The sequence below is a fragment of the Vespula vulgaris genome, chromosome 5, assembly GCF_905475345.1.
Source record: "Vespula vulgaris chromosome 5, iyVesVulg1.1, whole genome shotgun sequence".
In the NCBI taxonomy this organism is placed as follows: domain Eukaryota; kingdom Metazoa; phylum Arthropoda; class Insecta; order Hymenoptera; family Vespidae; genus Vespula; species Vespula vulgaris.
Genome location: NC_066590.1, coordinates 6,661,864 through 6,676,655, shown reverse-complemented (window position 1 = coordinate 6,676,655; position 14,792 = coordinate 6,661,864). Strand labels below are relative to the sequence as shown.

The 14,792-nt window shown below is 30.7% G+C and overlaps 4 protein-coding genes across 9 annotated transcripts in view; 2 read left to right on the top strand and 2 right to left on the bottom strand.

Moving 5' to 3' along the window:
* Nucleotides 1-134: 134 nt before the first annotated feature.
* On the bottom strand, nucleotides 135-1,890 carry LOC127063744 (pentatricopeptide repeat-containing protein 2, mitochondrial-like). Its single transcript, XM_050993862.1, has 5 exons — nucleotides 1,669-1,890; nucleotides 1,051-1,589; nucleotides 685-975; nucleotides 497-601; nucleotides 135-377 (listed from the first exon to the last, which is right to left on the bottom strand). The coding sequence occupies exons 1-5, from the start codon at nucleotides 1,742-1,744 to the stop codon at nucleotides 249-251; spliced, it is 1,140 nt and encodes a 379-aa protein (XP_050849819.1). The 5' UTR covers nucleotides 1,745-1,890; the 3' UTR covers nucleotides 135-248.
* Nucleotides 1,891-2,089: 199 nt separating this feature from the next.
* LOC127063742 (DNA polymerase delta subunit 2-like) lies at nucleotides 2,090-4,483 on the top strand. Of its 2 annotated transcripts, none has more exons than XM_050993860.1 (6): nucleotides 2,090-2,509; nucleotides 2,838-3,142; nucleotides 3,214-3,430; nucleotides 3,512-3,746; nucleotides 3,817-4,109; nucleotides 4,186-4,483. In XM_050993860.1, exons 1-6 carry the CDS (start codon nucleotides 2,341-2,343, stop codon nucleotides 4,302-4,304), a joined length of 1,338 nt encoding a protein of 445 aa, XP_050849817.1. In that variant the 5' UTR covers nucleotides 2,090-2,340; the 3' UTR covers nucleotides 4,305-4,483. The 2 variants fall into 2 exon arrangements, with proteins under 2 accessions (XP_050849817.1, XP_050849816.1); XM_050993859.1 differs by having other exon boundaries at nucleotides 3,808-4,109.
* A 160-nt stretch (nucleotides 4,484-4,643) lies between these two features.
* On the top strand, nucleotides 4,644-8,028 carry LOC127063748 (uncharacterized). 4 transcript variants are annotated; one of them, XM_050993873.1, is made up of 7 exons: nucleotides 4,644-4,810; nucleotides 5,040-5,293; nucleotides 5,382-5,504; nucleotides 5,610-5,665; nucleotides 5,731-5,809; nucleotides 5,868-5,996; nucleotides 6,969-8,028. In XM_050993873.1, exons 1-7 carry the CDS (start codon nucleotides 4,726-4,728, stop codon nucleotides 7,014-7,016), a joined length of 774 nt encoding a protein of 257 aa, XP_050849830.1. In that variant the 5' UTR covers nucleotides 4,644-4,725; the 3' UTR covers nucleotides 7,017-8,028. The 4 variants fall into 4 exon arrangements, with proteins under 4 accessions (XP_050849830.1, XP_050849829.1, XP_050849828.1 ...); XM_050993872.1 differs by having other exon boundaries at nucleotides 6,613-8,028; XM_050993871.1 differs by lacking the exon at nucleotides 6,969-8,028 and adding an exon at nucleotides 6,154-6,583 and having other exon boundaries at nucleotides 4,645-4,810.
* LOC127063747 (syntaxin-1A) overlaps nucleotides 7,927-14,792 on the bottom strand; it is a 32,243-nt gene continuing 25,377 nt past the window's right edge. For both annotated transcript variants that reach the window (XR_007781463.1, XM_050993868.1), the window contains exon 10: nucleotides 7,927-14,431. The gene's annotated coding sequence lies outside the window, so the exon portion shown is untranslated. The remainder of the gene's footprint in view (nucleotides 14,432-14,792) is intronic.

Genomic DNA, 14,792 nt, shown 5'->3' with positions numbered 1-14,792 from the left:
CTTCTTGTAAAATACGTAAAAAAAAGGTAATTGAAGTCTATATATCTTGTAGATAACTAATTTTTTATTAACTAACTACTTATTATACAAATACTTTAGTATTAAATGTAATAAAATTAAATTTAACAAATATATTAAAATGAATGTTTTATAATTTTGAAGATAGTATTATTTAAATACAATTGTTTTATGAATGTATTGACAATATATTTTATAAATATATGCTACAATAAATTATAAAAAGATATTTAAATAAGATCCTTTAAACCAATTATCCTTTTTTGTCGAGAGTTAATTGGTAATTCTTTTTTTTGGTTCAAAACTGAATGTTTCAAGGGAACATATTCAACTGGTGTAATTAAATGAGATTCCAATGTCTGTAAAAAATAGTATATTAAGTATCTTGCATATAGGATATTGTTATTATTAAGATATTTTAGTTATTAATAAATATAAAATAATCACTGCAACTGTTACAATATTTTTGTATAATTACCTCTTCTTGTACATAATCTTGTGTTTTTAGCAGTGTAATTAATTTTTGTAATATTGGTTTTATATTTTCATCGCTATTTTCTATTTCTACTTCAAGTGTTGCAATCTAAAATTTAAAATTACTATAATTAATATTCTTATTTTATATTGTAAAGTCAATAAAATTATGAGTAATTTAATTATACATACCACATCTGAAAAATATGTTTCTTTGATTTTATAATTTCCTTCAAGTGATTTTTTTAATAAAAACATAACATCGTTAAATCTGTTAAGCTTACTATATGTAAGAATTTTCAAACATCTACTATCAATGTAACGTGTTTTTATTAATGATAATAATTCTAAAGCAATCTCTGGAGAATTTTGTTTTAATGCTAGACCTGCTAAGAATGTTATAACTTTACGTATAGGTGGAAAATTACTCGTAGACAATTCTCTCCAACAATTTAATAGATAACTATATGATTCTGGAGTATTCTAAAAAAAATAAAATTTTAAATAATTAAATTTTTGTATTTTGTTTTAAATAAATTATTAAAAGAATGTACAAACCTCTCGATAACAAGCAGCAGCAGTAATAATAACTGGAAATCTTGGAAATTGATCACTGTTTCTGTTTTTACACATATCAAATACTTGCCGTATTTCTTTGTACATTTCATGATTGTACAATAGTGTCATCAAAGCTGTGTAACTCATATTTTGATCATAAAATGATGTTAGATTTGGATCAAGAAATGTAGATAATGCTAGATCTGGTCTATCCACAAAGTTAAAAGCTCTCATTATAACAGGACCAAATACATAATTACCAAATCTTAACTCTTTGTTTTGAGAATTAAATTTATATATCATTTTAACAAATAAATCTAAATCTTCAGATTCAGAAGATACTAAATGAGCCATAGCTTTCAAATCTTCTGTAAAAATAACACTGTTTTCATCATTAACAATTTCTTTCATTTTTGTACGAAATGAAGATTCTACGCTTGTAAACTGCTCGGATATCTGTGATCTCATATATTCATAACCGTTCATGCCTATTGATTTATTTGTCAAAATAAAACGATTTGCTTGGAAATGGACACTTCCTAAAATAAAATCACAATTTAATTAAAATAAGTTAAAAATGCATGATATAATGTTTGAGGTTATTGTAGTATTACGTACCATTTAAATTATTTTTTATTGTAGGTTTAAAAATAAGTGGCAAATTAAACCGAAGAAATCTTAAATTTAAAGCCATGATTTATAAATATTTTCTATATAATTAGAATAACTTTTCTTTATCTTTTATTTTTAATTAATTATTAGTATACAGCAGAGTAAAGTTACAAGAGACCGCACACGCGAAGATGTAAAAGAAAGATACGGAACGTTTTCCGGAAGGACTCTACGAATCATCCTAGTTTATCAAATATTATCCATTACGATCATATTATACTCGTGTAAATTAATTAATATATAATAAATTACAACTTGTATTTTAATATATATTTGTAGCTTATATATATTATGTAACTATGTAAAAATAAATTGTTGATTTGATCAAAGAGGTATCTCTTAATAAAAATATGGAATGCTTGAATCGTATTGGATCATACCTGACTATGTTGAGAATTGAACGTATATTATAAATTATACTTTATTAGTTTTGTTAATAAAAATTAGCGATAGATGAAAATAATTATTGTTCGTCTACGATTATTTCTTCAAAAATATTGCTATATATATCAAATAAATAAAAAAAAAAACATTCATTTGTATCGATCAGATAACAAATTTTTTAACCGATAGAGTAGAAATATTTTTTCATGTGTAAACATAACGTTATTTTTATTCATGGAGAATGATACAACTTGTGTTTTTGTTCGAGATAAAGTACCGCTGGACGATTTTAAAAGATTTTTACTTTCTTCGAAAAATTGTCAGCACCAATTCTCAAGTATATATTTTACAAGATTAAACGCATTAAGAGATAACGTAATACAAAAGGCAAAAACAAAATGGGGTAAAGTATTTTAAATTAATTCATAACTGAAGATAAATATCTTTTAATAAACTCAGTAGTGATATAGGTTAATTTTAATAAGATCGATGAAAGGAAATATATGTCTATAGAGGAAAGATAAAACATTATATTCTTTAAAAAATACGCATCTGAAAAAGAAATAAAAAAATGTTTCTCATTACATAAAATTTTCGTTTATAACTTTTATGTCAATATAATTCGCTTATTGCTCATACTTGTATTTATCAGAAAATAACATATATATAAAACAGATACAAATAAATATTTATAAAAAGAGTGTCTGTAAATCTTTGTTATTTTATTTTAGCTCCATATAAAGTAATAAATATCTCAAATCTTGTTGAATTTCAAGAAAATGAACTCTGTATCATCACAGGAACTCTTTATAAGCATCAAGAACTTAAAAAATCAACCTTGCAAATGCTTTCAAAAGAACTGCAATTTTGTCCACAACCATTACAATCTAATTATGCGTTATTTAAGAATATCTTATTTTTGGAAGATGAAACATTAAGAATAAAACTAACTGGTAATCATATGAACATACAAAGTATCGTAACTGGTATTGTTTGTGCTATGCTTGGTCGTCAACAAGAGAATGGAACATTTTGGGTATTATAAGTACATATTAAGTTAATATCTTAAGTTATTTGATTTGACCAATTAGATTATTTTTACTTTAGGTAGAGGATTGGTGTTTTCCAGGATATTCATCAGCACCTTCTACATCTTGTATATCAATAAAAAAAAGTAAAATGATACTATTAGTTTCTGGATTATCTTTGGTAAATAACATAAATTCATTTGGATTGACTCTTTTATCAGAGTGGATTGTAGGAATGGCTGGAAATTCGTGCGTACAAAAAGAAGCTGCACATATTGCACATGTTATTATAGCTGGTATTTGTGATTACTTTAATTTATATCAATTAGTGTTTACTTATATGATTAAAATTAATAAATTTATCTATGATCGTTTAGGAAATAGTGTAAGAGGTTTTATTGAAACATTTGACCATAAAAATTATTCAAAAAAACAAAAATATAATGAAATATTAACTAAAGAAACTCAGGTAGCCACTCATAGACTTGATGAATTTCTTAAACCTATTGTAAAATGTTGTTGTGTAACATTAATGCCTGGTGAATTTGATCCTGCATGTCATACATTGCCTCAACAGCCATTACATCCTTGTTTATTACCACAAACAATAAGGTATAAAATTAAATCTATTAGACATAATTGCAGAAAGAATGAGGAATTTACTTTACAAAAGATTTTACAGATATAAGAGTTTTAATAGTGCTACTAATCCTTGGGTTGGTTCTATTGGATCTCGTATTATAGCTGGATCTAGTGGACAACCAATTCAAGATATTATGAAAGTTGCTAATCTTACAGAAAATACTCCTTTAGCATGGCTAGAGAATACATTATATTGGCGACATTACGTACCTACGGCTCCTGATAAATTACCATCTTATCCATATTTTGAAAATGATCCATTCATCATAAAGGAATGTCTAGACATATACTTTGTTGGTAACATGGAGGAATATGATACAAAAGTAATATCTGGTAAGATCATGTTTAAATTATATTAGGTGAAAGCAAATGAATAAATCATTTCAATTTTATTAAATATTTGTCACAGATGAAGGACATATAGTGAGATTAGTTTGTATTCCAAACTTTTCAAAAACTCGAACAGTTGTTTTGCTTGATTTGGAAAGTCTAGAAACGTTTCCTATTTCATTTGAAGCTAGTTTATGACATCTAGCATATTTCTTTATATTTTATATTTGTTTTTATACAATTTTAATTGTATTATATCGTATAATGTTGTATTGTATATATATATATATGTATGTATGTACTGAATTGTAATATATTCTGTTTAGCAATTGTATATATAATTATTTTTACTAAATAAAAAATAAAACATAAAAGGAATATGAAAAACAAGTTATTGTTAAGTTATTAATAATAAAAAATATAGTTTTTAATCAATATGCGTAAGGAAATTTTGTACGTTCAAAATTTTTAGGTTATAATGTGTACCGCTAGAGGGCGCAAAGTGTCTGGCGATAAATAAACTATATAAGTTACTATTCTGTGAAAGTGTCGTTTATATAATCTATGATAGAATATTCGTGACGTTTGACGTGCAAACAGGTGTTATTGTAAGCAACACATGATGAATGGAAAGCTTTTCTCACTACTTCTTAGCTGCCTAATTACTTTGGACTTCGTGAATGCATATATTGATCAAAATGAAGGTTGTTTTATATCAGTTTTTTGAATCACTGTTATTGTCACCGAGTTTGTATTTTTTCTAACCTATTCAAAAAATTTGCATCGCATATAGGATAATTTATAAATAATGTGTGTATATACATATAAGCGCACAAACATGTGTATATACACACAACCTATACATAAATATGTATTGTTTAAGCGCATAAAATAAAAAGATATACCCGAAGATTGGATTATACAATATTTTAGATTCTCATGAACAGTCAGGAATAAATTTTCTACAACTGTTTCGGTCCTATGGAGAGCGTGAAAGGGAAAATCGCAGGAATATTGATAATGATTTGGAAACATGGACAGGGAGATGGATGCCTGAAAGGTTAGGTGATCCTACTCCACCTCCTAAAATATTATCTAAGAATGAATATTCGCATGATGATTATTCACAGAATTTTATACATTCAATACCTATGGGTATAGTATCTACAGAATGTGATGATGCTAAGGTATATTGAATTATAACCAAGTTTTTCTTTTTAACAATTTTTTATTTTTTAAACTTATAACTTGAATTATTATCATTATATATATCAGACAAATTTAACTATTGATTGGGATGGATCTCCAGTGAATTATACCTGTTACAATAGACGTATTATACCTAATACTGAAATAAATCCTATGTTGTACTGTGAAGAGGTTCCAACAGCATATGTGGTGAGATTTTATTATTATTATTATTTTTCTTTTTATATAATTTCTGGCAATAAAAATTTAATTTACTAAGACTTTTATTAAAATATACTTTACTTCTATGGATAGGCTGCTCATAAATGTATGAATGAGAAGATAGAATATGATAGTGATATACCAATTTAGTAAGTATATTATGTAAGAAACATATTATATTTATATAGTTGATATGTAAAAATGCTTTTTTCAGTGGAACGCATAGAGCTTTATGGCCTGTCTATGGAGAATATAAATTTTTACCAAAACAAAGATGGCTTCATAGTATGGAGGTAATTATATCTTTACTACTTACAATCTGTAAAGTATTAAAGATAGATATTTCTTTAGCATGGAGCAGTTGTTATGTTGTATCATCCATGTGCTAATCCATTAGAAGTAAAGCGCTTGAAATCTCTAATTAAGGGTTGTCTTCGGCGACATATTATAACACCGTACAATCTTTTGGAGGAAGATAGAGTAAGTTTAGAATTCAAATTGATTTCAATGTGTAATCTTATTAAATAATCTTATTATATATAATTAAAGGAAATTAATAGGTTATAAAATAGATTCGTATCATACATGATAATAACTTTATATATTGCTTGACTAATAATGTATCTACATATTGCAGCCTCTAGCATTATTAACATGGGGTTGTAGATTGACAATGTCGTATGTCAATCCTACAGTAGTAAAACACTTTGTTCGTGTAAAAGCTCTACGTGGTCCAGAAAGATTATCAAATGATGGATATTTCCAAGATCAACTTCTTTCTAAAGCAGAACTTGTTTTTGATAAGGATGATTCCATACTTTGTCCCTATTAAAAATCTAAATGCGATTTTTTACGCGATTACAATATGCTATTCATTTTTGACAGTATAATACGTGCGCCTTTTTGAATGTTTTATATCTAATATTTGGCCTTACATTTAGGATTCATTTTTAAGTACTTTCAGCATTTTAATAATTAGGCTTTTAGGATAGTAAAATTAATTTTAAAGCGCTGGCTGTGTAATAAAATTTATATTATTTTCTTAATAAATTGTTATACATGTCTAACGAGGCATTCCTACTTTTCCTTTCTGAAGGTAGGAGCGGAAGAAAGAAAAGGCAAAAAAAATGACACCTCGTATTCCCGATATATCATATATTCTTCACCGTTCGAGAAGATCATTAAATACATTGAACATCGTGTCGGTTTTTGAAATTCTTTTTACGGGCCGTTATCTATAATTGTATAGTAACTTCACTGCAGTGCTGACTATAATTCTTGCGGATACTTATCTTTAATTATATATAAAATTAGGGTAAGATAAGTAACGCTACTATATATCAGTAATGTAAAATATACTACCCGACTACTCAATGGTAAGTCGTTAACGTAAAAGAATATAATTGTACAGTAAACGCTTGGCTTATTTTTTTCTTTTTTTCTCTTTCGTAGATGAGTGACCTGAAAATTATTCTTACATCTTCGGTATTCTTCGGATGAGATTATACGAGAAGACGAATCCAACGAAATCCTTTGGAAAGAAAATCAAAATGTTTCACACAAGATTATATTTACCTTCGAACAAGGATCTTTATAATTCATTCATCTCAGGCAAGTGGTATATGAGAAAAGATTTCCATCCAAAGGGGGTATGTTGGATTCGTATTTCGTTGGTCGACTGATCGTTATCGCGCGATCCGTATCTCTATAGAATCGGAGATAAACGGACTAGAGGCCTACCGTTATACTCATAGAGGAAACTTTCCTTTGTGCTTGATTACACGATGAAAGGGCACATTCACTTGATCACATATTAGCTCTACAGCAGTAATAATCGTTACCTGCTAATTGAAACCACCCTTCGCGATCGTTCGAACGGCCGAAAGTCGCGAAGAGTTTCTCGTTTGTTACGGCAAGTAACGATTATATAGAAGAGGGTATTCTTAACATTATTGCCAACTTTGTACAGTGTTAATAATAACATTATAATAGAGAAAACGAAAACGAAATATATTCGTATCATTTTTGTTCTTACACGAGAGAAGTCTATAGTGCTCGTCTGACATAAAAGTACGAGACGTAAATACGTATAGGCAGAAAAACACCGTTGATTCATTTAATATAAGTGATCATTAATACAATACCTTTATTAATTTTTTTTTATGAATCTCACCTATGAAATACCTACAATAAAAAGTATTGATATCTCTGTTACTCTTGCATGTGCTACATGTTGTTTTTTTTTACTTTATATATACTTCGCTCGTACTTTCTCTCGCTCGTTCGTTCTCTCTCTCCCTCTCTCTCGCTCTATCTCTTTCTTTCTTTTTTTGTTTTACTTCAATAATTTAAATTTATCAATATAATCTCACTTTTATCGCTGAACGATCGAGGAATCGCCGGCGTGCGACTCTCGCTTTGTCGTCTACGACTTTCTTATTTTTTTTTTTTATTTTTTTTTCTCCTTATCGTCGTTTGTCGCTTCATTTGTTCTCTTTTTTTCCTTTTTTTTCTCTACGTGTGTTAATATTTTCGCATTAATTACGATTTACGTTTGAAAGTGGAATTGACACTTATAAGGTTATTGAAATAGCCTCTCAATATAATAATTGCACCAACGTGACACGATCTTGCTTAGACTCTCTCTCTCTCTCTCTCCCCCTCTTTCTTTCTCATGCATACTTATACACGACACACCCTTTCGATCTTTCTCTTTCACTGCCATTCATTCGACATTCGCACGCAATTCACGAACATTCATGAACATACATTGAACTCTTTTCCACTAATCTAACTTTCCTTTCATTTTCTCTCTTTCTTTCTTTCATCTTCCACACGCGCGACTATTTAATTATTTACCTATTTATTCTTTTATTCACCCCCTTTATTTTATTTATATATCTGGAAATGGCTGATGTAAGTACATGAAGATCTCTCTCTTCCGTATCAATTAATCCCGCGTCACTTCTCTTCTTTTCTTTAAATTTCTCATACGTGACGAACGAATAGATGAACAGCGTTTTCTAGAGATCGACATTTCCGATATATATGTATATATACTTTTATCGACGAAATAAAATGATTAAAGGACTCGTTAAATTACTAATATAATTTTTCAAATCTGTTGAAAGTGCGATTCGGCTTTTGGCGCGAAAATATAAACTTTCTTATAAATTCAATGCAAATGTGAAAGATATTATTTCGGATAAAATTGAACAACGCTTAAAACGTCCGTCATCTTTTGATCGTCAACGTCGTCGGTCTTCTTCCGGTCTTCTCTTCGTTGCATTTATTCCCGAAACGAACTCGTTCTCCTATTTTCCTTTTTCTTATTTCAAATTGGAAAGGTTTACGCGCGCTTTATGAATGAGAGAACGCGCGGATGTCCTTTTGAATTCTATGCGCTAAATATAACGACGTTACAGACTTCGGATTTTGAATATCGATCGACCTCTCGGCTTTTCGACCTTCTTTTTCTCTTTGTGGCTTATACAGATATCGATCGCGAGGACGAGCTCTCGTTTTCTCTTATTGTTAGGCCAAACCCGTGCGTTGCGCGATCGATCGCCAGTGTATCGATAATAATAATGATCGATGCTATGTTTACATCGTAAAACTTATATAATACATATATTTATATATATATATATATAATAATATGTAACGATAAGAAATAAATAAATATATATATATGTATATGAATGTATATATGTATATATTTATGCATATATACATGCATATCGTATATCATTTCAATTCCTATTATACGAAGATGACCGCTACACGCTGCGCTATAATCTCGAGTTTTCTTTCAATTTTTTTTTTCTTCCTTCTTTAAGGCTTATGAAATGTTCTCGAACTTGCCGACCTGTCGAAAATTTGAATGAGTCCTTTTGAACTTCTCATCGACTAATTTCTTCCTCTGTCCTCTTTATCTATCTAATCTATCTATCTATCTCTCCTTCACCCTCTCTTTCCATCACGCATTCCAAATCATTCATACGGATCCATTCGTCGACTCGTTCGAGCAGCGATGACGAGTTAACTCGGCGTAATTATGTATATATGTACGATGATGATCGAGAAGAGGACGGTCGGATGTCAGTGACGTCCTTGGCGATATACATATGTATATATATATAATATATATAATAATATGTGTGTATATATATATATACACGTATACACGTGTACATTGCCAACGAGAAAAGTATGTTTCTATTTTCTCAACTTGAAAGAGATCGATGAAAAGAGCTTGTTCGAAGTAGATCATCGCCAATGAGACGCTTCAAAAAGAGACTTCGATCGATCGAAAAATTGACCATTTCTTTTTCTTTTTTTCCCTCGTTTTTCTTCTTTTTTGTTCGTTTTAATAATTCCTTAAAAGCGCGTGTAAGAGAAAAATTCAATTCTTTTCGTTGCTCGTCTTATTGGCAAGATCTATAAAAATTCGGACGAAGCATCGCGCTTGCGTGACGATAGGAAAAATCATAAAATTGTCGTAATACTAAAGAAATATTTTCAGTATTTCGTCGGAAGTCAGCATGATACCGTTTTATTTCGGATCTGAATTCCGAGGAATTACTTAATTATTAATAAAAGGATAGAACCGAACGAGGTTCCAAATCCTTTGTTTTTATTGTGTTATTAATGTCATCAATATAACGGAGAGCATCGTTCGGACAACGAGTTTTGTATCGGGTCTGTCGCATTTTTCTGATCTTTTCTCTTTCTCTTTCTTTTATCTCTCTTTCGTACGTGACAAAGGGATTGCCTGGTCTCTCTCTCTCTCTCTCTCTCTTTCTCTTTCTATTTCTCTCTCTCTTTTCTATCTAATATCTTTCTAATCTCTTTTTCTCTCCATCTTTCTGCCGTTTCGTTTACTCGTATTTGGATTAACTGGGTAAATAGATTATAATGCGGCTACCTAATAACTAACAATTATTATGTTTTCTGTACAATGCAAGGTGTGATCTTAATAAGAGCAATTATTCACTGTTTAATAATCAATATTATTATCGTTTATAGTTAATATTATCATTATTACAGCAACGCGCACGATATCGTTTCTGCATTTTATGTATATATGTATGTCATAATTCGCTTGCCATTATACCATTTGAAACATTAACCCATAATCTTCTGAATGTATGTACTTCAACGTTCATATAATATATTCAACAAAACATTAACATTAACGCCGCTCGCTCGCCGTACTTCTTCCTTTTGCCGCTATAAGTATATGCTACCCTTTTTTCCTCTTTTTCTTTCACTCTCTCTCTTTTTCTTTTTAATTTCTTTGTCGTGATTTACTCACTTCGCCAGTGAGAATAGCAGGCGTTTTAGCGAGAGATAATTGTTATTTAATATAATATAATATAATATAATATAATATAATATAATATAATATAATATAATATAATATAATATAATATAATATATTATCTTCATCGCGATCGTGCCACCTAACTATACTTATATGCATGTATGTATACACTTTGCTTTACGTACGATTTATATATCGCGTATTATGCATCTTTGCGGTAGTACGACGCACGAAAAGTTAAAATACAGCTCGTCAATGGAATTACCTTGAGTTAAATTGTTTCCTTCTTTTTTTTCCTGTCTCTTTCTCTCTCTCTCTCCCTCTTTCTCCCCTCGTCTCTCTTTTTCTTTTTTATTTGTCTAAACTTCTTTCGTAATACCTATATTTGTATTATTATTGCTGCAGCTTAATGCCATCTTTTCTTTTTTTACAGTAAGAGAGTCCACTTCGGGATTGACAGAAAGAAGAACCGATGGACCTTTCGCATTTTCTCTCTTTTTTTTCTATTTTTTTTATATTATTTATTTATTTATTTATTTATTTCACATTTATTTTTATTTTTATTTTTTCGATTGTGTTATACTGTAATTGTCGCCGTCGCATCTAAGAGTCTCGCGATCGAAATGACGAATGAGTGACTGCCAATAAGAGTTTATTTCTTGTTCTTTTTTCTTTCTCCTTTCGGAGCTCGATGATTTAAGGCTCGACACGATAATCTAATTTTTCTTTAGAGTTTTCACGCGAAACTCGTTATTTCTCATTTCTTTCGATTTTTTTATCGTCGTCTTTCTTATTTAGCCGTGTACGCGATGGTAACGCACGCAACATCCATGCACTTAGCTGTAAAACGGAATGATAATTAAACGATAGAGTTCACGATGAACGACATGGCTCGGGCGCCCTTCATTAAAATTTACTCCTAGTAATACTTTCAACAACGTAAACTATTTTTAATATATATATATATATAACATAATATATATATATGTATTTTATAATATATATACGTATATTTACTTTTTGTTTCCCGTAGAAAAAAGAATGAGAGGAAAATTAAAAGCTTTCTTTCTTTCTTTCATTTTTTATCTTTTACTAGCTAAAGAGATTCTGCAATGGCGATCTAATCTTCTACGCAGGAAACGAAAAACACGAACAATAGCAGTCTTAGCCGTATTACACAAGCGCCCTTTTCTAAATGCGAATTTGAGAGCGTTTGTTTGGAATGCAGTACGTACAGGTGTGTATGTATGTATATATGTATAATAATAACTAGGTGATTCGAAGAGAGAAGCTAGCAAAACGATGTTGTCTAAAACGGCGTTGCGAAAAGAAGGTTGCAAGTGGGTTTTTTCCTTTGTTTGTTATCGTTATCATTTTTTTCTTTTTCTTTTTTTTCCAAAGAACAGATCAGAATTTTTGGAAATGCGAAAAATCATCGTTCTTGAAGGACGATCGCGTTCATTCGATCCCTTAGCAGACAGTCCCAATACCCTAATGGCGTTTTGTGCAACACGAAATGGTCAAACATAAATCACTTTTTTTCGTTACTTTTTACGATAGTGTGTAGATTAAAATTGACTAACCAATATCTTATACGAGTTTAACGAAGAAAAGAAAAAGGAAAAACAAAGGAGAGAAACAATGCATACATGTTTCTTTTCCTCTTTTTTTTTTTTAAGTAGATAAGTAATAATTATATGTATAATTAATCTAAGTATAGCTCTTCTCGTTCGGAAACTATAATCGCACACTTGGAAATTCGTTCACAAGGATATCGGCCACATTCTAGAATCGTTATGCTTTTAAGAGCGCGACTATATCCTCTTTCTCCTTCTCTCTATCTCTTTTTTATCTAAGTCTCGTCATTCTTATTCTTCTTTATTTATTTATTTATTTTTTAGTTTTTTTTTTTAAGTTAACCGACTACGCATGCTAATCGATTAAATATATCGGAAGAATTGATTGTATCCTTTTTTCTCTGAACACCTATTGGTCTTGACGTCTCTTAATCATCGAATTATCGTCGCTTTGAAACACGGGGTAGAAACGACAAAGAACGTTAAAACGAATTAAAAAATTTATGAGTATCGTCTAAATTGGCTCTTGTGTACTTTACACGATAATGTATCAAGATCCATAACGATTTCCTCTTTCTTTCTTTCTCTTTTTCTTCTGCTATCGACAGCACGGAAATTCGTTTACAATTAACCACACGCGATAGGGTCGACGTGTCAAAGAAAAGAAGAAAAAATATGGAAAAGAAAAATAAAAAGACTAACGCGTTAAGCGCGAGTAAGTTCAATTAGAATTCGGTATTTTTTCAATCTTCTTTGATATGTTAAGTGCACGTCAAAAAGTGAGGGATGGATACGTGATAATAAGGTCGAAGTTCAAAGTGGGAGAAGTTAAAAATCTAGAAAATACGAATAGAAAATCTTGCCGTATGTGACTCAGAATGTGACTTCTACGGAGAACTAATTCCCAAGTCCTGTCTTTTTCGTTTTTTTATTTGTTTTTTCTCTTTTTTCTTTTTTTTTTAGATTTATTTTACTATTTTCGTTATTTAAATCACAGATAATGAAAAATATTCGCGTCGCAACGTACAGACCGACCGGGCGACTGCCTCTTTTTTTCTTTATCTTTCCTTTATTTTTTTTCCTTATCTTTTTTTCAAATATTGAGGAAGAAAATGTTCTGCAATAGCAAGTAGTGGCGAAGATAGAGGCATGTATTTCGCGTTACAGAAAAACTCCATTGGGTGTCGGGGCTCGACAGATTTCTTTAGTCTCTTTTTTGGTTGTTTTTCAATAAAATGCTACGATTGACTAGTCTTACGATCCGTCGCTCCTACGATGATCTACGAACGATATCTCGATCTAGAAAATCGTAGGAGCGCCGAGAAACGAATGTTAAAACTTTCCCCCTTTTTTACATCTCATCAATACACCGCCCCTCCTCGTTCCTTTAATTTCTCTCTGTCTGTGTTTCTCTCTTAGATAAATTTCACCGCAATCTTCTTAATTTTTTTTCATCTCTTTTTAGCTTCTCTTCCTCGGGATGAGACAAGACAGATCGCGATACAACATTACGTTTTCGCCGCTCGTCGCAGGATAAGTGTGTTGAACTCTCTCTCTCTCTCGCTATTCTTTTTCTAAGAACTTTTTAATAGAAAACAGGCGATTTTTTTTCGTTCTCTTAGACAGAATGCAACTAGCTCGAAGCTTGACGTAAAAAGGTATGCTTGTTGATGATGATGTGTGATAGCAGCGATGATAATGATGATGGCGACGACCCTCTTCAAAATAACTGCGCATCCTTCCCTTTTTCCTACTTTTCACCCTCCTCTCTTCTTTTCTTCCGATTCATTCACCCTCTATTTACCGAACGTCGACTCGAACGAAGAACTCGTGTTTTTGGATAAGATGAGAGAGCTTTTTTAGCGATGACCAGAACTTGAAATTGCTTTCTTGACGGTCTGTCTTGTGTGTTCGTTTGTTGTCGGGGCGATATGCATGAAGTATGACTGCTGCCGGCGCGTCAACTTAGATATACAGTGCCGGACGTTCGCCTTTGTCTCCTTCGTACCTTCCTGAAAGGATAAACGCAGTGGATCCACGTCGGTGTAGAGATATATAATAAATATATATATATTATGTTTTACGTTTGACGTATTTTTTTTCGTATTCGAGTTTACGTAGAGCTGCATAAAATAATGACTACTTTGGAAAATGATTTTTCTATTTTTCTCTTTCTCTCTTCTTTCTCTTCCTCCTCTTCTACCCTCCTTCCTTTTATATTTCTTTTCTATTCTTTTCTTCGCTACTTTACACAGCTCTCCTTCCCTCTCAACGATTTTAAATATAACGTAGATTTCTGTCGAGTACATTACAAGCGAGAGTAACAACGATTGGGAAATATCGAGACGACATCGATATTGATATTCTATTTAC